This window comes from Diadema setosum, chromosome 11, assembly GCF_964275005.1.
Source record: "Diadema setosum chromosome 11, eeDiaSeto1, whole genome shotgun sequence".
NCBI classification, from domain to species: domain Eukaryota; kingdom Metazoa; phylum Echinodermata; class Echinoidea; order Diadematoida; family Diadematidae; genus Diadema; species Diadema setosum.
Window position 1 is genome coordinate 36,054,036 of NC_092695.1, and position 24,401 is coordinate 36,078,436.

The 24,401-nt window shown below is 40.0% G+C and overlaps 2 protein-coding genes across 2 annotated transcripts in view; both read left to right on the top strand.

Annotated features, from left to right (window-relative positions):
• Positions 1–24,401, top strand: part of LOC140234801 (protein furry homolog-like) — a 124,289-nt gene that overhangs the window by 48,762 nt on the left and 51,126 nt on the right. Inside the window, exons 20-24 of the mRNA XM_072314837.1 lie at positions 670–727; positions 1,001–1,092; positions 1,497–1,663; positions 2,240–2,400; positions 3,036–3,146. Of these exons, the coding sequence (XP_072170938.1) occupies positions 670–727; positions 1,001–1,092; positions 1,497–1,663; positions 2,240–2,400; positions 3,036–3,146 (589 nt within the window). The remainder of the gene's footprint in view (positions 1–669; positions 728–1,000; positions 1,093–1,496; positions 1,664–2,239; positions 2,401–3,035; positions 3,147–24,401) is intronic.
• Positions 9,495–22,443, top strand: LOC140234889 (uncharacterized). Its single transcript, XM_072314931.1, has 11 exons — positions 9,495–9,500; positions 12,305–12,470; positions 13,925–14,049; positions 14,739–14,918; positions 16,504–16,711; positions 17,622–17,896; positions 18,496–18,735; positions 19,279–19,479; positions 20,427–20,588; positions 20,935–21,007; positions 21,948–22,443. The coding sequence occupies exons 1-11, from the start codon at positions 9,495–9,497 to the stop codon at positions 22,205–22,207; spliced, it is 1,896 nt and encodes a 631-aa protein (XP_072171032.1). The 3' UTR covers positions 22,208–22,443.

Consider the following 24,401-nt stretch of genomic DNA (forward strand, 5'->3'; position numbering starts at 1 on the left):
ATGCCTATGGGCAAGTAGTCACTTAGGAATGTTCTCGTACATGCTGTGATATATGAAGAAATAAAGGATGTTATACAGTTGAACCTCTATTATCCGGCCTCCCTTTATCCGGATCTCTCTATTATCCGGACGCAATCTCGCCGTGATTTTTTTTATCTTTTTTTAAGAATTACGGTAGGAAAGGGGGATTCCTACTCCTTGAGAACTCCTACACAAACACACATGAATTACATATACTTGATACATTTCTTAATAATTATTTAGGTAAATCATCCCTAGAATTTATAAAACAAAATGATTTCATTCTTACAAACACGAACCTCTATTTTGGGGACTGTTACTGAGTGTAACAATGAAAAGGTTGCAGTATACACATTACTACATGTGGTACTACAATGGGCTACATCAGTACATACATGTGTATGTTATGTACATGTTTAAAGCATTGAGTCTCCCGTATCCGGCCAAATCCCTTATCCGGATGAGCCCCGGTCCCGACTTGTCCGGATACGAGAGGTTCAACTGTACTTGAATTAAAATGATCATACTTACTCCCAGATGTTCTGATTTCAGCAATTATCTCTGTCACATTACAGTGATCTGTAAATGTCTAGTAATTCAAAATGGTGATTTAGATTGCTAAAAAGAAGTGCTTTGTACTTGTTTCAGGGATCTAATGGATGAGCTGCAGCCTTTCCTGAAAGACGCACTTGAGAGAAAACAAGAGGTAGGTATCAGATATTCACAGTGTACAACATAACTTATGAACTATAAGAGCTTCCACAGTCATGTACTTATAGCTAGGATGATGTTATGCAGATTTTTTGGATAGTTGATTGCCTTTCTGGTTTCCTTCAACAGTATTGACCAGTATAAGAATAAAAATAAGCATCACAATTCTTGTGTCTTTGGAAAATGGCACAATGACATTGAAAAGACAGTAACATCCTTTAACTGAGAAGATGGCTTGATGACATTAATCTTTCATTCTTGCTCCTAGAACATGCGTCGCAAGCGGAGGCGAGACTTTCTGAGGGTCCATCTCATCCGGGTCTTTGAACTGATAGCTGAGCATGGCCTCTTCAGAGAGAGGTTGGGAGAACCTACATGCTGACTTTTCAGCATTTTCACCAGGAATTTTGTCTTGTAGAGACTGAAATATGGCAGTTTGTGCATAATTTTCCCTTTTTGTTTTGAATGAATGAAAGAGATGAAGAGATCTACTTACATGGTATGTGTGATGTGTGTTGATGGGGTGTGTATGGTGAAGAGATCTTTTATACCATATTTTGCACGTCTTAACAGTACCTTTAATTTTAGCAGAGCTGGTTGCTGGCATGTATGTGCCAAAAGTACACTCACCTTTAATAACAGGAGAACTTTTGTAAGTTTTGTGTCTGTGTAAAGCATTTGACAGAAGAGCCAGTTGTTGTCGCAGTAGTGCATACCTCACATACCAGTCCCAACTATTTATGTTGTCATTTCACTGTGATCAGATGCATGCTTGGAAAGGAAATACCGTCCCTCAACAGCACATTTGTGGATTACATCGAAGGCATGAGGCTGTTTCTGGAGAGTGAGAGCGACAAGGACTCGCCGACACTGATGGAGATCAGACTCCACTTCAGTGGCTTCATCGCTAGGCTCATCAGGAGTGTGCCAGGTGAGTTGGTGTCAGGGAAGGTTGGTGAGATGTTGGTGATAGTGATGATGGTGGTAGGATGGATGATGAGGAGTGGTGTGACGCCAGTGAGAACATAGGCAGTGTTTGTATCATTGAGGCCATAGTGATGGTGATGACGGTGATGGTGGTTGTGATGATGATGATGATGGCATTGATGTGCTGCTGCTGCTGCTGCTGATGATGATGATAATGGTGATGATGATGAGGATAGTGGTGATGATAGTGATTATGGTGATGATGCTGACAATGATGGAAATGACCATAGTCACAATGAAACTATGACGTTGAAAGTGATGGCAGTCATAGTGATAATAGTGATAATGGTTATATAATAGTGATGGCAGTAGTGCCATTTGTAAGCAAAACCTCTTGAAATGAAATAGTATATTATATTATAGCAAGAGGCTAGGATTGGATGTTAGAAGTAAGGAAGGATGCGTGAGAGAGTGTCCCTTCCCGCAAAAAGCATGAAACATTTGTAACAAGGAATTTGTAAAAATAATTTGTCATGAATTTAGTTGTATACCCCTTACATTTTAATTTGCTTTTCCTCAGCTGAACATCGAACGAGTCTCCTCCCACGAGACGTGCGATACAGCGTCTTCTTCCTCTGTGGGGCGTGGTGTCGCAAGTTGGGTGTGGCGTATGGTGGTGTAGACCGCACCCCTTCCTACCAAGATGAGAACTTCTCCGATCTGGAAATTGAGGCATTGCAGGTGAGGATGTACTAAATGATAATCTCTTGAAGAAGATTAACTCCACTTTTCCTGAGATACCAAAATAATCACTGTGAAATGAATGCTCTACCAATTTTACTTTAGAGATAGAGTGAAAAAAGAAAATCATCTTCTGTTTGAAGACAAGAAAACAAAAACAAATTTGATTACTTCATTTGTTTTTATGATTTGTGACTGCAATTAAACTTGCTGTGAGACATGTGGATCCATGTCAGAAATAGTAATCCTTTGCTTTTGATTCTAGCTTCTTTCTGTGCTTTGAATAAATTGGAGTTGTTGCAGGCCACAAATATGTCAGTCGGTATGTTTTGTGTTGTTTGTCACCATCATCACCACCACCACCATCATCATCATCATCGGCATCATCATCATCATCAGCATCATCATCATTGTCGTCATCATCATCGTTACCATCGTCACCATCGTCATCACCATCACCATCATCACCATCATCATCACCATCATCATCACCATCATCATCACCATCATCATCACCATCATCATCACCATCATCATCACCATCATCATCACCACCATCATTATCATCACCATCACATCACCATCATCATCATATCATGTTTCCTTATGTGTATTTTGTACTTGACCTCTTTTAGGCAATGGCCGCTCTCCTGGTTTGTGGAGACGTATTCGATACTAACGCTCTGGCTTCAGAAGGCTATCTCTACACATGGATTGATAACCTACTCAACTGCAGCGACGAAAGAGTGAGTCACATCAAATGGTCATGTGAACAATATATGTGACTCTGCACCTCAAAACAAACAAAAAGTCGCCAGACATGGATTTTTAGTTAAGACCATATTCTGAAGGAGCAGACTTTAAGCTTTAAAATGATGTATAACTCAAATCAAATGGACTCTCCTAACCTATCTAAATATTGGAAAGAAAGCACAAACTCAGGAAAGTGTGAACTGAGAAATGAGGCTCTTAAGTACAGTGTCTATTCACACTACCAGCACTAACCGTGGTACTTACGTGTTGAAAAGGCATACAGTTTTGCTGTAGGTTGGTACTGAAAAGGTTGTAAAAAAGTCGTAGTTTTGCCGTGATTCTTTGTGTTCGTGCTTTGGTATTGAATGTGTAGTTGTTAAGTAGTGAAAGAGGCGTAGATAAGTTGTAAAGTGGTTATAGATTGGGGGTGGATTAGTGAGGATTTAGTTGTAGGAAAGTCGTAGTTTTGCCACAGCACAATAGCCGACTTACGCACCTCCGCTCTCGCGACCGAGATCGCAGTCTTTTGTTATGCAGCGTGAAAATCGGACAATAGACCACTAGCTATTCACGGCGATAATCCGTCTTTTGATACCACTGCTATTTTCCTCCAGAGCAGTTCCCTCAAATCTACGACTTTTCTACGAACGGTCGACTACTTTTTCATGACTTAATTATCGGTCTAGGCTTAAATCACTTTGGACTATTGTTACAGGCATCAATGCATCAGCAGGTAAAATCCATTCGCGCAAACAATGACTGTCAGTGGCTTCATTATCGTAGCAGCAGCTAGCTAGCTTCGCTCTCTGCTTTTTAGTGGCTGCGGGTCCTGCGTGCGCCTCAACCAAACTAGGATAAAATTATAGGACGAAGAGTAGAATTTTCTAGCGGGCGTATATGGTAACAGTTCAGGCTCATCTGGTCAGCTAACGAGCTGGTACAGCTCGTCTTGAATTGTAATTGTACGAGTAGGCCTATACCTCGACTGTTTTTACAGCGGATAGAAGTTAAGTAGACTGTATTGGAATTAATTACAGCGCTGTAGATATAACGGCCCCCGCCCGCCAACGGATGGTTTGTACGTACGTCACGCACGTTACCTGAATGAATTGTGGATGTTCGTACGGCCACGCACGGCGGCCCGCCCGTCGTGAGACACATTTTCAATGGTGTAAAAGGCGGCGGTGGCAGATAACAACGAATGCGCGCGTTGTACACGTGAGAATTCAGCGTTCGTTGAATCTCCCCGGCCGCCTTGTATGGAAAAACACGTCCCCCAACGAGGTTGCGCGCGTTAGTTTAAAAAAAAAAAAAAAAAATCAAACACGTATTTCAACGCTGCATTCCAGTTTTGACAATCGAAGTCCTCGGGATCGGCAATGTTTATTTGTAAGATTGAGTTTCGTATGAATCGAACGAATCCAGTAAAATGGTATAAAAAGGCACCAACCATGCGTATAAAATAATTGAAAGTTTATTAATGGTCATCATACACTGAAATAGCAATTTGAAACAGAGTGCTTTCTCATGTAGGGTTGGACCTACTACTCATCGACCGCCTAATGTTTATTTGCTTGATAAGAATATGTAACAATGAAAATCACGTAAAAAACTTGACCTACGTTATTGAGAAAATCCAGTTCTATCAAATGCCGTTCCCTTTTCGATTCGAAGTTTCAGTGCAAAAATATCGCCGACGAACTTGCGTGGCCTCGTTTCAGCTCCCCGCGGTAACGCTCGTTATTAGGATCGACCGCTTTTTTTGCATTGACAATCAATGCACGCAAACCGAGTTGTATTGGACACCGTGTTGTAGAAAAAGTTTACGAAGCTTTTTAGAAACTTCCATAAACATTACATTGTGCTGTCATTACGATTCGGTCAAAATATTCATTCGAAATTTTGTCCTTGATTAAAACCATTAATGAACAGTGAATTTTCGCGTTTTCCCACACCATCCTCATCAACAGTCAAAGCCAATCCATTTTTATGTGCTTTGCGCGCAGTGAAGTGCGTACTAAGCGTTCAGTGCGCCAATAATACGCGGTCGGTTTAAAAGAAGGTGGTCGATATGTAGTAGGGCGATCTATCGTTTAAGTTTTTCATAATTCCAGACAGAGCATAGATTGCGCTTTCATGCTAAGTTTGAAAAAAAAAATGTAAGAAAAGTGGTTACGGAAAGCGTTACAGGCCTGATTAGTTATTCCAAAAGTTCGTAATTATGAACGTTTATTATTATTATTATTATTATTATTATTATTATTATTATTATTATTATTCCGGAGGAGGGGGGGGGGGGGGGGACTTACTAGTATTTCGAAGGCTCGTTCCGAAGATTCGATAATCCCAGGACACGTAATTTAAAAGGTTGGCAGTAGCCCTAATCCGAAAATGAAATTAGGTTCCGTGAGGTGTAACTTTGATTTGTAATTCCAAAGTTGTGTCAGTGTACCTCCTTCTTTATTTTTCCTTTTTTCCATTCACGAATTTTATTTCACATTCCAATCGGCAAAATCTTTGGAATGACGAAGATTCCTATTAAGAAACTTATTTGATTTAATAAAATTACAGAATGACGGACCGTGGATAAACGTCACAAAATAATGTTCGTGATAATGAGCCCTATACTAGTATCTATATATCATTTCCAATTAATGCAACGCAAGTTATCCACGGAAACGATGCGTGACACAGGGAAAAGGGATCGATTTTAGATACGGCCTAACAAGCGTTTGCTCATGCAGTCTCTCCGTGAATAATGTTCTTGAATGAATTTAGTAAGCGATGAGTGGCATTTCATTGAAAAGGAGCATGTTTGTTTTTGTTCTTTGTCAATGACACTCGGAAATGACTCCGTTCAAACGAGAATTTTGCAGTAACCGTCTTCTAAAAAACTGTTCGTAATATCTTTATATCGTCTTCAGGGGCGGATCCAGGAATTTCGTGTAAGAGGGGGCGCGTTTACAAAATTAAATGGGGCGCACGCACCCCTCCCCCATTTTTTCTTGTTATTTGTTTTGTTTAACAAAAAAAAAATAAATAAAGGGGGGGGGGGTGGGGGCGTGCGCCGGTTGCGGTCCTTCCTGGATCCGCCCTTGACGATAAACTTGGCAACCTGAGTTATCAATTCGTTATCACAAAATATCGTTATACAACCCTCTTCGTTGTAACATTAAACATGAGTGCACTGTAAGCATGAACATGAGCTGACTGTAATTCATGCCCACGCCTACAGTAGGCCTAGGTTTATACACACGATACTATGCATGGATTCAACTATCGAAATATAGCGAAGCAGCCACCGATTGTCTATCGGTTACTTAATCGTTTTTCTTATTAAAATCTTCGATCGACATGATTTACCTCTGACATTTTTATTGACACTGGACTTTCTCCCTTTCTTTTTTTTCTCGAGATCTTTCGTGCGATTGGATGCGGTTATCCTCTTTTCACCGACGAATCTCAATAACTTTTTGATATTTCATGGTTTCTTCAAAAGCATTACGTTCGCGTTGTGCATGACTTCAAAGGAGAATTGTTTCTCCTCCACTTTCCCTCAGTGGTCACTGTAGGCCTATATGTATTTAACTTGAAAGGAAAAAAGAGAGTGTGCAGTTCTCCTTTGTTCTCAGGGAGAACAAAGATTAGAAAAGCAACGACAGCATGTGCATCGAAGCGCACGCTTAGCGATACTGGGGCTCCGTCGAGATTTTTATTCGGCGGTGAATACAATGTAGGGCCTATGTGATAAAGAGAATCGGTTAATGAGTGTATTCAGAGACAGATGAGTGATAAAGCTCCTCAGGGGGCGGGATGCCTTCACAAAATCGGGGGGGGGGGGGGGCGAACGCGCTCCCTCCATTTTTCTTTTAATTTCTTTGGTTTAAAAAAATGATGAAAGGGGGCGCCTGATGCGCTACCGCCTGGATCTGCCACTGAAACTGCAGACATTTCGTAACGATTATCAAAGACATCCAAGTCCAAGCTGGGCTTGTATTGGTCTCAAGGGTCTGCAGGGTGGTTCCAGGATTTTTTTTTTTTTTTTTTTTTTTTTTTTGGGGGGGGGGGGGGGCGCACTGAATAGTTCTGGTGCCACTTCCGGGTTTCATTTCATATTTTTGTGCGCCGGTTGCGGCCCGTCCGTTCCCCCCGATCCGCCACTGATTTGCGAACATATCAACAAAATTTAGCTTTCGTCTGCAAGATTCGAAAATAGTCGCAATTGAATTCTTAAACATATGGCTTGTATTGTCCGCAAACGTTTGTCGTGTCGTAAAGAAATTTTGTATAGTCCCTATACACAAAATATAGTCCATGGGCCAAGACCCGAAAAATGGGTTGTTGGTATACCACCCGAGGTGGCAAACTGACCTTTTTGGTGTCATTTTGTTTGTCGGGCATATAGATATGCTTATCAAGCTATGGTAGCATTTCAAAATGAGTAGCTTAGACATAATAAATGAATTTAAACCAATTTGGTCTCGCTTTTATATCCCTATACTTCTGCATCGAGACTATGTATGTATGACTATAAATGTATATGTATATATAATGATATTACATTCATACATAGAACACACAACTAATTCCTTGATCAGCGTGTGCTTGCATATCTTTTAGTTTGTGAACACTTCCGTGTTTTTGTTCGGTGTTTTTTCTTTTTGTGTGTGTAATTATGTGTTCATGGCCAATTTTAATAACTTTCCATGCCCCTATATATTTATAAAGGTCTCATGCAATCCATATAATTAGTCTTCACTCTCACTACCTCTTACACACACACACACATACACACACACACACACACACACACACACACGCAAACACACACACATACACACATAGCGCGACGCATTTTCTATTACCTATACATGTACACCGCTTTCAATTTCTCAAAGCATTTCACCACGTAACAGAAGACGATAATGGAAATTTAGGTATCTACAGAATTTGACATTTATTTCAGAACGAACGAGGAAAACAGACATGCAGAATAATATGTGCATTCGCGACAACACTCTCAGCGGAAACGGGCAGGAAGCCTCACTGCTCTCCTGCTCTTCCTGTCTGGACACTTGCTGCCTCCAGAGAGCGGCGTTGACCGGATGAGGGCGGGAGTGGACGGTGTCGGGGCCGTTGGCTTGGGCAAGACGGGGGCAGGCGGTGTCGTGATCGTTGGCTTGGGCAGGACGGGGGCAGGCGGTGTCCGGGCTGTTGGCTTGGGCAAGACGGGGGCAGGCTTGGTGGGCTGTGCTTGGGCAGGATACTGGGCGAGGATGGGTGTTGAAGGTGTCACGGCTGTTTGCAGCTCCATCAAGACAGGAGTCCTGAAAGTGAAAACAAAGAATGATCACCCCCTTACAAGAAAATGTTATACATAAGACTGGGTGTAGTTGGGAAGAAAAAAAAGTAAAAGTGATACATAAACATGCGAGCTTGTATAGACATCACATCTAGCCAGGAAGGCATTAGTGATACGCAAAAATCTGCCACGGGGCCGTGTAGCTAAAGTTGTTATTCCATTCCCAATAACAACAAAATTTCAAATTCCAGTAAAATAATCAGAAAGAGAAACAGAACTACGGTATAGAGAAACAAATCAAAATTCACATAATGCGTGATATGTAATGTTGGATGATGAAGATATACAAAAGTCGCACAGGGCCTATTTATATGAAGGGCAATTTGTCAATCAGATGCAATACATATACACATATACGTTTGAAAAGAGAGAATCTGTTATATAGGATTGCATAGTGATGCAAAATAATACATTACCTCGGCTTTCGATAGTTCTTCGTGTTGAAGATGGCGTTTCTCACATCGTACCGCACTTCATCGTACGCCTCCCGATTTTTTGCGATGCCATGCATCTCCATGACCTCCATGATGATTGTGTGGAGCTTTCCATCGCGTAGGCTCGTCAGGCCCCGGCTCCTGATGATGTCCCTGATCAGGCGCTAAGAAGAACACAGAACGGAAAGAGAGAAAATATTGGACAAAATTAATAATACCGGTAAACAATCGTGTAATCACTATATGTTAATTAGCAGAAATTACCAGCAGTTATGCGTAATCATGCCAGGCTTAAATTGATTATAGGGCTTTAAGAAAACACATTCAATAGTTTCTTACCTTGTAAGACTTTCGAGCAGCCGTCATCTTGCCTCGCCTATGAGGTGCTGGTACTCCAGTAGGTGCTGTTTGCTGGCATGGCTGGTGAAGAGTGTTGACAGCATCAACGAAGCCATAGTAGGATGCCATGACGAAAACGGTGAAAACGAGTTTGCTTCAGGTAACGAGTTTGGATGTTATTCGATGCGCAGTTCGGAGTTTGTGGTATGGAGGTAAGTAAGTTTCAATATATATACACTGTACCCGGAACTCATCGTCGTGGTATATTTTAAGGTGTTTTGACCTGATTGGTGCTGACGAAAACTATGGGACATTAGCGACATAGAAACTTGCAGTTTCTATTGGCTACTTCACTAATTACCCATTGTATGATTGGTCAAACTCTTGGCGTCTCCGGATTTGGCATCTTCCTCGTAAATGTTTTATTGTACTCCTCTCATGCGTTAATTACCCCTTCCATCCAGCACAAACGGGCGGCGAAAACAATAATGAACAAAGAATAACCCGGTTGACCATCGGACGCCTTCTTCCAAACTGCACATTCAGACATCGCGGGCTTTATTGTTTGAGAGAAGCCAGCTTTGAACACTATTTTGTCAAGTTTACCTATACAAAGAATAACACGCCTGCTGTTGTGTGCGACTACTTGAACTCCCTTGTTTCAAGTTTGAGGAAACTATAACATAGGCCCTATAGGCCTAACTATTGAATGCTATAATATAGTCACGTACCCAACGTGAAAACTGTTTATCAAACATTTAAAAGATGTTGAAGATATAAAACATCCCAGTGTGTAGCCTGTCTCACTTAAAAACCTTAAGTGTATACTCTTTAAGAATTGCAATATATTGTGTTGCATAATATCTAGATATCACTAACTAATGATGTCTCTGTGTTTCAGTGTGTTATCGATTGTAAGCACATGCTATTGCACGTTATGTTATTTAATAGCTTATACAAGAACTGAAAAAGAAGAAAAAAACCCGACATTAAGCTAAGATAGACCGTTTATGGTTTACAATTATTTTTAGAATGTTACATTTTCTTAAGCCTTATAAGTAGCGATAAGTATTAAGGCTGCACACTAGCCCATTTTCTCCTGAATGGTCCGTCAATTCTCATTCCCTGTCGGACCAGTATATAGGTATATTATTTTTTTCTCATTTCATTTCCGCCGGTCCGAGCATAACCCTTTTTCAAGTCCGAAAAAGGGGAAACCATTATTGATTAGCTTTGGAGCGTGAGACGACATAAAGCTTCAGCTTGGAAATTGTCTTTTTGTACGAGGAAGCTCTCAGACAGTGACTTTTACCGTCCCATTAAGTTCCGGAATACAGCCTATGCCATATTTAGGTATATAGGGCAAGCAGCAAGATTTGTGTTTGTTAGGGACAACTTTTGCGAACAACATGCAATAATGAATTCATTGCAGAACCGTTCCATCTTATTCAAGGGAAAAAGAAGTTCCCATAGTACCGTAAATCACTGATCAACGATGATGGGATAATGAACACACAAAATACACACAGACAGACACGCACACACACACACACACACACACACACAAAGAACGACTATACGTAGGAACCTATTGGTATAACGATTGCATACCTACATGTAAGTAACGAGATGCATATCGTATTTCCGTCACAAGTGAAGGTGGCATTACAATAATGCAATAGTTATAATAATCATGATGATGACAGGCCTTTATAATAATAGAATGATAAAACAAAATATAATAAGAATGAAATTTAAACGCGCTTGGACAGATTTCTTCGCGCAAGATTTTTACTGATCCACACTGAGCCATGCGTCCGGTAAGATCCAAACACATGGCCCGGAATCTTGTATAGTGTTGCACTGTTTCATGTACCGGATGCATGCATGGTGGGGAAATGGTTGTATTAAATTCACGAATTTACGGGCCAATTTTATAACTGCGTTCGCGGGTTTAGACAGTTCCAAAGTGAAAGTCGTTCATGCATCAACTTTTCATGGATCCACTCTGTAATGTGCATCTTGTATACTGGAACATACATGTGGCATGCACAAATTAGTGTATTCGCGCACGTGCTTTTAATTTCGCGCTAGTTTCTGGTTGCGCGAAATGCGCGAAGATTGTCAGTCGACTGGTAGTACAATGTACTTTGGGATTGATGATGACGCATTTCAGATTTGTGATTTATACGCGAGTTTTTATTGATGACGTCATGTGTTAGCTCGGTTACCGCACCTGAGGTGCGTTGAATGCAAGAATGAGACAAAGTAACAGAAACATATCAAGCTGGACAGACCCAAGTACCCCTTCACCATCCCCCTCTCGCTGCAAATTTGAACATTTTAAAAAGACAAACAAACCCAAGTAACATAATAAATGTAACAAAATGTCTGCTGATAACAAGGATCAACGTACTTCTACCGGGGCTGAGCTTCAGAAAAGAGCTCGAAATCATGAATTCGATCGCGCCATGCCTCTTTACAAGGGTTGCAATTATACCCAATTTCAAGCTTCGGCTCTCATGCTCGGATTATTTGGAAGGAACCCGGGGGTATGTTTCTATCATCATTTTTTTTTTTTTTCATTTCGATTCTTTTTTGTTTTTCATCGGCGGAAAGTCCTCATTTGGAAAGATACTTTCACAAAATACTTCATTTCGTATTACTTTAGTATAAAAATTGCATACGAGGCAACATTATTATTTAGATTCAGCAATGCACGAAGCTGTGGATGTGTTTAGTTTTAAATTATCCGATCGCGTTGCCAGGAATGCAATGGTAAATATCAGGAAGAATGATAGTAAAAGTACGTGATTTCAGTTTTCTTTTCTGTTCATGACATCATTTCAAAAATGACAACATTTGCATAACAACACAATGTTGTTTCCTATACTTCTAAATTATGGCTGACGTGATTATTACATGTTAATGCCGTGTAAGCCTTATCCTTGTAGTGAGCTAATAGCATTCAATCTCAACAGATGTACGTCATTATTATCTGTTTCGTCGGGCGCAGGTTAGTCAGGCTGCGATTGACGACATACTGAGAGTCATGCAAGAGATATTGCCATCTGACCATACACTACCAGGCAATTATCGGGCTCTCCGAAATATAGCAAGCGATTTCATCGGGCCAATGGAAACTTTCCACATATGCGAGGACGAATGCGTAGCATTCGTAGGTAAACAACTTTTCGAACATTTTATTTTCCAAATGTTTCGTTGTCGTCGTCGTAGTTGTAGTTGTTGTTGCTATCAAGTATTAACTTTAAAGTGTCAGCAGGTCACATGTTTAAATTAGGGGCCGTTAAGGTCTGTATCTTCACGTTATTTGCCTGCCTGCAATACAGTAAGCCATTAGTGGCCGTATGAAAACCACACCATGCACGAATACGGATAACTATTAGACAATGTTCTAGGAGAGTATAGGGAAGGGCAGCTCACTGAGCGAGCTGGGCAGGATTAAGTGGCGTGGACGGACCATAGAAGTCCTCATCGCTTTGTTTCGGACCAAAAGGTGGTATATATCCGAATCGGCTCGATGTTCAACTAGGTAAAGAAGCTCCTCGACAACGGACACAGCTGTTTCGGGTATGTCCGGAACATTATTTTAGGATGCGTTTATCAACTCTTTTTCTCGGCAGAAACAGGTTTTCCAAACAGCTTTCAAGGAATTTTACGAGTTGATAAACGCAAAGCTGTTTTGAAAGCCCTTTCGGAAAGCCTTTTCGAAAGCCGCAAATTTGTGGCTTTCCAAACAGGTTTTCTAAACAGGTTTTCAGAAAGCTGTTTGTAAGAGCTTTTTGAAGTAGATAAACGCAAAGCTGTTTTGAAACGGCTTTGTAGTATTGTACTGCAGTTACGGACAATGCATGCCTAATTATGACCTCTTCTCCTCGGGTCGAATTGCGCAATGCAGCTGTGCAGTGACAGGCCAGTTATCATGTTCGCGCAGAGTTGATAAATATTTTGGAAGCCGTTTCTAAGGCATGATGTTCAATAAAAACCTTAATCAACTGATACATCATGATAATCATCAAAATCTTAAAGGGAAGGTAAACCCAAAGAGCAATGTGGATTGAGTGAAAGCAGCAACATTAGTAGAACACATCAGTGAAAGTTTGAGAAAAATCGGACAATCGATGCAAAAGTTATGAATTTTTAAAGTTTTGGTGTTGGAACCGCTGGATGAGGAGACTACTAGAGGATATGACGTATGAGTGGACAACAATACAAAGAAAATATAAAGGATATTCAACAAAAATTCACTTTTCTAGAATTATGAAAGAGCAGTGGACCAACCGCTTTCAGAAAGCAGGGGGAATAATTGCTACCCTTAACATATGTCAATATCAAGTTGATGGAATTTGTAATTTTCATGAAAAATGGATTTTTGTAGTATTTTCTTTATAGTTTCTCGATATTGTAGTCCACTCATACGTCATAACCTCTAGTAGTCTCCTCATCCAGCGGTTCCAACACCAAAACTTTAAAAATTCATAACTTTTGCATCGATTGTCCGATTTTCTTCAAACTTTCACTGATGTGTTCTACTAATGTTGCTGCTTTCACTCAATCCACATTGTTCTTGGGGTTTATCTTCCCTTTAACACTGTGTTTGTGTGGATGTTAACAGGCAGTCGGGCAAATATGGACGTTTGCCCACAATGTGGGAAAAGGAGGTACGAGATGGATGGGAAGACTGCGAGGAAGCGCTTTTATTACCTCCCTCTAATACCACGGCTTCAAAGATGGTTTAACGTAAATATACATTCTATTCACTTATCACAAGCTTAAGATCTTGTAAAATACTCTTTCTAGTACTTTCATTGACTGTGATTAGAATATGTATCTCACTTAACCAAGCTGTGGCATTATACGCCGCAGTGCGTGCGATGGAGCGTAAAGGCCTGCCGCCTATATTATGACTGCTGTATATTGTTTCATCTGAGCAAAGAATATATGTTGAACTTTTAACTTTGAACCTGAAGTCTGAGAGCGATTTCCTGCGGGTTAATGATAATTATCATTATTTTTAGTAGAACATGGACTGACATCATTCGCGTAGTCTATATTCGTTTGTAAGATTTCTTGGGATGTGGAAATGGGTTGTATCATATTGTATAGAGCTAAGAGACTGTAACATTCACATTGGCATAGCTAAAAATATATTCTTATTGCGTCTTTTGACTCATTTCGACGTAGCGCATTGCCTATAATAGATTCCTTTTGTTTTCTGTATCGGGGAGAAAGGGATTGTACGATAGGTATTACATGACCTTTTGGTTTGTTTGTTTGTTTGTTTTCAATGTGCTTTGACATACTCCTTCATACAGAATTTTGATTAAAATACACAGATACGAAAGAAAAACTTATGTTCCATGTTTCGTTTCCATGGTTATTGATATTCCTGTGATACGTTTCCTCCCTAATCGTTATGCATTGGGCAGGTGAAGACTATTTCCAGTCTACTTCGAACACACAATCTCAAAGGGGAAATATTCGAATCCCTATACCAACGCGGAGGGCCACTGGGTGGAGATAGGAGACATTTGGCATTAGCGCTTTGTGTGGATGGTTTCGATCCGTTTAACCATCTGCACATAGCGTATTCGATGACACCCGTCCTTGTAAAGTATGTACTTTACATTGTCCTTATTGCATGACATATAGAATGTATTACGTAACTAAGTATCACTTAGATGTGTGGTTCAATGATGATGTTTACGGAAACACCGACGTTTGCAATGTTACGATAGTAAGACTATTTATGCTATGAGAAAAAGTTATAAAGACATATCCTATACTTACCATGCATCTGAATAGGTTCTAATATGCAGCGCTTACGTTTCATAATATTCATTGTCATAAGTAACTTCGTATTCAACACGCACATCAATGTATGTTTACACAGATGCATGAATTTGCCACCATATCTCCGTGACAAGATTGGGCTGCTTATGCTCAACACCTTAATCCCAGGTATGTTCCAATAAAACTTGTCGCTTTCATACACAGCAAAGCGGTGTCATTATCTCTTCATAATAGTGTTAATAAAGATTGAACTCATGCACAAATCTACAAAAGGACGCATGGTTTAAGTTGCGAATCCATTGATAACAGACGCTTTTTGCAGATAAAATGAACATCTTGATTCTATGCATTATCGTATACATTAGACGTTTTTACTATTATGTTTAATACTACTGTCGAGTTTACAGTATGTGTAGACATCATTTTTTCTTTTCACTTTTCCCTCTAATAGACAAGTTTGCTGTCTTTCCTTTCTACGCATATTCTCCAATATAGTGTTCAACTTAAGTTCATGAAATATCACTGTTACATAAAAACCCCATATTGCTAGGACTGGTGATATATTTTCAGGAAATCAACTTTTTTTTTAATATTTCAGACAAGAATATCTTATCGCAGTTTGTTTACATATACATCGTATGGAAATACAATGCATCTATAATATTGTCTGCATACTCTCTAAAAAAAAATCGAGTGAAAATATTCACTCTTAAAAGAGTGAATACAAAAAAGAGTGACTTTAGAGTGAAATTGGAGTGAATTTTGAGTGAAAATGTTCATATTCACTCATTTTGGAGTGACCTCAGGGATCACTCGAAGATTTTGGAGTGATCCCTGACGTCACTCTAAAACGAGTGAAAATGAACATTTTCACTCAAAATTCACTCCAATTTCACTCTAAATTCTCTCTTTTTTGTATTCACTCTTTTAAGAGTGAAAATTTTCACTCGATTTTTTAAAGAGAGTAGATACATCACAATCATGCTCCGCACCATTCTTCCATTGCTGGTCATTGAAGGCAAAATTCCGTAAAATTGAACAGACACAATCATGCACGTACACACACACGCACACGTAAGTTATGTGCATAGCCTATAGTTATATTATCTTGATATGATGACTGTTAGGCCTATGAAAGGCAAGCGAAATCAAAGAGCACTCGCGTAATAACAAAATATTGTGAATAATAACCGACTCCATTAAATTATAATACAATGTACATGTAGTTATATAGGAATGCTTGAATATTTCATGTCAGATCAACACTAATTTCTTCTTTCTGTTCTTCTTCCTCTTCTTTCTCCCGTTTATCCTATATCTCCTATGTCCTATATTTATTTTTTCGGGGGGGGGGGGGGGTGCTTTTTATGCTTGACAAATGGAGGCGAAAAAGCACCTAAGAACCTGAATGCTTATCTGGAGCCATTAATAAGTGAGCTAGCGAGGCTAGAGCAAGGCGTACCGACATTCGACGCATGCACGCAACAAACTTTCAACCTGAAAGCATGCGTTGCGTTAGGTTGTTTCGACAACCAAGGTTTATGTAAATTTACGTACTCGGCGGGTCCTGGCTCTGTACACGGCGCATGTCACCATTGTAGAATAGACGGTTAGTAATTCTTGTAATACTAATAGATGGAAAGATAATACTGTAACCTCGACGTAATCTAGATTCATACCTTGTCTTGGTAGCATACTTAGTTATATAGAAATTATTTAACCATGGTAATTTAAATCACTCTCATGCCATAGCAATCTCCTTTATTTGCCGATACCAGTTCTGTCCAAATGAGATCTCAAGCTATAGGTTCCCAAATGAATCCCATGTGAAAACTGTCTACCGCAGAGAATGCAGCACATTATAGACAAACATGTTGTTATTGCTGGGTCGGGATTGTCCTTTCATATTGTTAGTCATCCAGTATAATCCGGTACATATCCCTTACTGGTCACAGTAAAGCAGGTGCTCATGACATTTTAATTTACACTCACCTAAAGCATCTAATGAAACCCAACGTAATCCACAGAATGTCGAAGTTTCGACTTTTTCTTTGACAAGATATCGGAAACTTGAATAATGAGCTATATCGTTATATCCTTTTCATGGAATTGAAGTGTGGTAGCTTAAATCAACAAATAATTACCATGACTTATCAGATCCCCGCTTGATAACTTTTTATCAATCAAAATTATTCCCGTGCTATTGAATTCATGTAGGCCCCTATATATGCAATATTGCTGCCTTCTACGGTGGATTTTATTGGGCAGTTGTATGAAGTATTTGCGCTACGCTCTTTGAAGTTCTTCCCGCAACTCTAGATGCGGATTCATTTCTAAAGCATGAATGTGGAGTGAATTGATCGGGAGGCAATGTGCATAACATGTTATCTTTTGTGTCCTCTAAATCTTCAACGAGTTTTATAAGAAATGAACACTGATTGCTGACTATGAGTTTCTTCCTTGTGCCCTTGAATACGACTACGAGCCTTGAAACAACTATAAAATCTTTTCCGAAACAGGCACCTACAGTAAAAGATACCATAAGACCTTATATCTTGGGAGCCGTAGATTCCTTCCTCAACTTTCACCTTTGCGGAAGGATGAGCGCCGTGAGCGACCCGCTGCCCAAGATCGTGAAGAGCGGGTCGCCCTCGGGAGAGAGGTGGAGGCTTTACCCCCTTCGAAACGACAAAAAAGATCTCAAGAGGTCGGGAAGAAGGGGGTAGAGCTTATAAGCACACTGGAAACATACAGGTACCTAGAGTACCCAGTGGAGGCTATGCATACGATACAGGTATGACTATTTATACATTACAACGCATTCTCAGAGCCTATAAGCTTTAAATTAATTTGGTTTAGTTGTTATAGTCAATCAATAAAAGGGGATGGGGCAGTTGGGGATTTGACCCAACGTATACAGACATGTAACATCCATACTGAATAACTCTATGGCAAAACTTAATGGCAATGACAGTCATGATAAGTACCCACAATGTATGTTCATTTTTCATTCTGAGTAATACTCCCCAAAGTTTAATGCGTTTTCACCTTTTTGAGCGAATGCCTGACTTCTTCCATGTTTGGAAGGTATACTTTTATTTCGACTACAACTGTTTCAATCACGCAAGTATGTCTGAATATTGTGTCATTAAAAAAATCAATAATATTAACTCGTCATGATAATAATTATTATAATGACATTTAATCTGCATCTCCTATATGAACACCTAAAGTGTATCATCCAGCATCCTAAACACTCGGCTCAGACAGCAGACGCGTCCCTATATTATGCTATTCTATTGTATACATTGTTATGTTTATTTACTTGTGTTTCTGTGTTTGTGTTTCTTTTTCTACCTTTTTCTCTGAATTCTGAATAATAACGATGTTGAGGTCGTCGCAAAAAAAATATTTCGCGTAATTACCGGAAAAGATATAACTGTTGCAACGGAACTTGGAGAGCGAGAATTCGGAAGGAGCTTCAACGCTCAAGATGTCTCGCTCTCCAAGGCACAACTCAGATGTGCTGACGACAGGGTTTCCAGGATAAACATCCCTCCCAACATCAACTGGAAACCCAAACACAACCTGTTCGTCAGCACTCCATATCTCACTTGCCACGACATGAAACAGGTTAGTACACGCACACACACGCATATCTACTTTGCATTGTAACGAGTGGCGAGCCAGTGGAACAAAAATTAATGGCCTCTAAAGCTTTTGATCCGTAGGTATATAGCACCATTGTCTGAACCAAAGTAGCGAATAAGTACACGCAACAATGTAGATACGAAATAAAGGGCTATAGTGATACACCGGAAAGTACAGAGACAGAATGGATTAAGTGGCGAAAGCCATGGGTAAGGGGAGATAAAAGCGAAAGGGTGACCAGACAAAAGATAGAGTTGGAGCCAGTTATGGCTCCAAGTCTTACGGATGGGCGACCGGATAGAGATAACGAAAATTCATCTACAGGGAGGCAACATCACACGCGTTCAGGTACAAGAAAATAGCTGAACATTTAATTTATAGGAAAAGGGATGAACAGCAAGAATGAAGAGATAAGGATAGACAGAAACGCCAAAGCTGTTGATGTACGAATGTGCATGTAGTCAATAGCCTATGATGATAATAATAATAATAACAAATCTCATCCTGTCAAATCATTTTTAACAGCTCATAACGTTAGGCATACTCAAATACGGCTTAAAGGGGTGCCTCGGGAAAAAACAGGAGGAAACCCTGTTTATGTTCTTCGATGTGATAACCGAGCTTTGTTCGTACCATACACCATCTGCCGAAGACATGAACAGGGTAGAGCTGAGAACCCACGAGGCCTTGGCCCGGTTGGAGAGAGATTTTCCACTTACCATACAGGCAAGATTATACCCTGTAGTATACCTGCAGTTTATACTTCTACAAAAATTTAAGCACTGGACAAACAATCTTATGTTATCATTCATGAATCCATAATCAATTCAAATCAATCGCAAAATAACTTGTCTTTTTTTAAGCTGCTTTGCCTTTTACAATGACGATGGTATCGAAAATTCAGTATTTGTATTTCTCTTTTATAATAATTTTGCCACTCTTAGATTCGTTACAACAAAAAGTTGAGTAGCCCTTTGATCATGACATTGACAAAATGCACAGTGTTTGGTCAGCGGTATACTTTGTACTAGAAATATCAAAATCATGATATCTTTTGAGCAAACTTTTCTCACAGTGATTGGTTGCTGCCTCTAAATTTAGTCATTTCTTCGTCAATCTTGATTTGCCAGCTTTGTTTGTCATTTCTATACGTCAATATTGGTATATCTTCATCGAGACATATACTTTAGTCCAATCAGAACAAAGAGTGTAGAATAGGATGTGAGTTGATTTTCCCGCTCCAATTTATTGATATTTGATATTAGTTATGTTCTTCTTATTAAGTCCTTATACTCGCACAAAAGAAAAAAAAAACAACAACAATTGAACTGCCTTGCCTCGACATTCATTACAGGCCTACTTCATGTTTATATATTTTCCGAAAGTCAATTAAGGTAAAACCGACAGTTCTCTTTGATATGACAATGATATTGAAAAATAATCATAATAAAAAGGTGAAGAATATGGAAACACTATGACGAAGCTCGCGAGTCGTATTGTTCTATAACTTCGAGGTAATTTGCCCTCCATGTTTCGTTGGGTCTTATTTTCCTATTTCTCTCACATCAATATTCTTGATTGCTTCTGTATCACTTCCTTCCTTTCACGTCACTACCAAGAATCACATGTTATTGTTTTTCCTCGTGAAATATACACATTATGTCTACATACAGACACTATGCACCCATCTGATACACCATCTCCCAGACACAATAAGAAAATGCGGGCCGCTAGTGAACTCCTGGATGTTTTCCTTCGAACGCTTTATGTCATTTTTGAAAAAGAGAATACTGAACAGGAGACACCCCGAGGCAACGGCCGTTGAAGCCTATCGGGTAAGAAATGAACATAATTATTTGCTATGCACGTTCTATAGTTTCATTACAAAACTCCACCATCAAAACTGTCATTAGATAATGGGAAGAGAAAATGTGAGAGTTAAAGTGATAAGAACAAGAAGAGAAGAACCATAAGAAGTGAAATGAATTTGGTCATGAAGGAAACTCCAATTATTATTGCCACCATAACATGAAATTCATAGCAAATGTAAGTTGTAACGGTACTATCGCACAATTTGTTACAGCGCGCTGTATCGAATTAACACTGAATTACCTCACTCAACATTTCGGTTTCCTTGACACCATTTAAACCCTTTCAATATTTCAAATCATATCAAATCAGATTCAAGAAATGACGACATTCCAATCGCTTTGCGAGGCTAAAAACACTGATGATCTGCAGTCACCTCCAAAAGGTAAGAATTTTTTTCCCCGTCAATGGTGATAATCGACGCACACATTCACACACGCACACATTTTGCAGTAGATGTACACGCAGATATTGGGGGCGCCCCATTAATTCTGTAAAAGGGAGGCGCCTTTACAAAATCAATGCAGAGCCTTCTATTACAGAGTTTGGCCATCGATCTACGGTGCCATTGCGTGCAAAGAGGTTCTTTTATGTAATAGAGTAAAGAGGTTCTGTTATGTAATAGAGTACGCGCACGAAAGAGGTTGGCTTTACTAGAAACGTGTGGTACCCTCGCGAATGCTCGACTTCTCGACCACTTTGCTAAGGCGGCGGGTCGTATTGGCCCCGCTTCTACACAATGCGAGCGCGCACTCTATTACATTATAGAACTTCTTTGGTGGGCGCAAGGTGGGCACAAAATGGCGCTTGTGCTTAAGTTGGCCAAACTCTGTAACAGAAGGCTCCGATTTATGGAGACGTACGCCCCGTCAGCCATCTCTTCTTCTTGTTTCTTGTGTTTTAACAAAAATAAAAAATAAACAGGGGCACGAGCACATGCAGTAACACTGACCCAAATATGCATTATACGTATATACGATAAAAGATGTTACGGATCATTAACTGCAAATGGTATCATGATGACCACAGCAAAGAACCCGTCACACCTTTCCGGGAAGGCCTTGCGTGCGATCATCAGTTTTTTGTTAGGTACCAGGAGATCCGCGCGGATGCACGTATCTCACCCGTGGCCGCCCGGAGGTGCGCACACTGTGTTGGAAAATCGATACACGCAACAAGCCCGCGTAGCTTGTCCCTAAAAGGTGTGACAGGTCCTTAAGAGTGGTCTTGTTGCCAGTAGGAGCCTACGTCGTTTCATACCAAGTGCAGACACCAAGCTCGACTTATGTCTTATTTCCATTTGCGTTTGCTTGTTTCCTCTTCAGAACCTATTCGCGATTTGCACGACATCGATGGGAAATACATGTTACACGACAACCAACTGGCAAAAGTATTAATGGCAGAGGGGGAAACCGCCAGGATCGAAATTCATTCGTCAGTTACAGGCAGCACATTCCGCACTGCTAAATCAGTTACTCGGCCTACAGTTACAAGTGTTGACCTAACGAAACTTAAACACATTGTGTATGCCAAAGATGGAAACATTATAAGTATCTTGCACGTCTGTCCAGCTAATGATCAATGAAGTCAAGTTCCATTTGGTTTTTTTTTTCAATAAATCTATTCTCTAAAACTGTTAAATGTACAATGTATAACAAGGTTCATCTTCGCAAGAATCAGACATTCCACTGAATCTTGAAACTGAATATATTACAGTATTAGTATATAAACCATTTACCATTCGTTACTGAGTATATGTAATTTTATACAATTTACCATATTCGTTAATGGATCTTCAGTAAATTACATGGAAGTCTGTTATCAGGGTATTTGAATTCAATAACAATCACATTGTACATAAGAAAATACAGTGTACAATAAAATATAGCAAGTAAAAAATAAAGAAAGTACGATGAGTTTTGAAAGCTTGCTTCTTTTCTTCCAGTGCTGTGGTATGTTATTATTGGTCGGGAAATTAGGGATTGAAAAAAAGAGTGCTGCACACATCAAAGCCGCGGTCACACTGGCGAAAGATCGCTAAATGCTCACGTTCTTCATATGTCACTATTTGTGTGTGTGTGTGTGTGTGTGTGTGTGTGTGTGTGTATGTATTTACACTGGCAGCCAGTGGATGGAGAAGTTAGGGTCAACAGTGCGCGCTAGCAATTTCAAGCAAGAAAAAAGAATAATTAAGTAACATTAAAGATGAATGTTTCTATAAAAGATAATGGCGCCATACAAATGCTGTGGATCATCATCATCATCATCATCATCATCATCATCATTTATTTCTTTACTGCATTTAATTTTTCCTGTCCACTTCAAAGTAAAATCGTTCTTACGAGTCGTCTGTGTTCCTATTCGTACAACTACAAGCAATCTTTCCATTTTTCTGCAGTAATTCAAGAAAGATGTACTCATTTCTATTTGCCCTATTTGTAGTTCGATAATGCTGATCGTACTTCTGAAGGTTCGACAACTACCCCCCCCCCCCCCTTCCGAGTTTGTAAAGGCCCTTAATATAGTGTTAACTGGTACCGATGAGGTCGAAGCGCGCTGGCCAACCAATAAAATAACACCGAAGTTCGATGTGAAGTACTAGTAATACATTCATTAGGCAAGCAGGGGGGGGGGGGGAGATACAGGTGTACTAGATATGGGTTTCTACGAACACGGGAGGCGGGGGGGGGGGGGGGAGCGTTCAAACAGAAGAACACGCGCGCATAATTATCATTCCTTGAGATCTGCCTAAAGAGCCTGGGAAACAACGGAGGAATGAACAGTCTTCTCAGCTAGTCTCGAGTCAAACGCCCGGGCATTGCAAACGAAATTATTCTATTCTCCGTTCTTTTAGTTTTATAATATAAACGAGCGAATGTGGTATTTGTGGTCAATTAATTCGTTATACTAGTATGTCATATCAATCTACCCCTGCAAAAAGACTAGCATGTAACTACATTGGTGATTCCACAATGCAACATGTCCAATGAAAATACACGTGGCCGGTATGCTGAGACAAAATGTAGCTTGGCGACGCTGCTGTGTGCTGAATACAACAGGCATGGCGCGCAAGCAAACCGAACAAAGAGAATCGGCGTGTTTCTGCAGAATCCCAAATTCCGATTCTATAGGATTATCTCTGGAAACATGCTGATTGTTTCAGGTGGTAGGCAGCGGCTCTGCGGCAGATAGGTGAATTCTGCCAACTAAGATCGTGGCAATGCATGCACATTCTTAGCTCTTATGCTCAGAAAAAACAACAACAAAACAACAAAATGTTTGTTACTTTTGAACACTGACTGAAATTTGAACTTGCAACCAGGCAGTATTAATCACAACACTATTCAAGTAGGCCATCGCTATTTACGATTTCGGTAGAGGACATGATTTTTTTTTTTCTTCCTTATCGAACGCATAGTAGTATTGTAGCAGCGCGCCCCTCGCAATGTTGGCAACGAAGCCAACACACGTGGCGCGGTGAAAAGTAAAAGCACGTGTTTGACCATGGTTTGACAAACATTTCAAGCACAGCAACAGCGCGATAACGGCTATTTCCCCAGACATATTTCAGTACAGGATAAAACATCTCTGAAACAACAACAACAAATGATAAAATGCTTTCTGTGAAAAAAATTCAAAGCTGAGTTTCTTTCCCCACGTGTAGTGTCACGATAGAGGAATGGTGCAGCCATGTTTCACCTTATTACGATATGCTTATAAATTCAAGACTTGAAAACATGCAGATAAAGGAGAAGATGAGTAACCATCAAAGTTTCAAT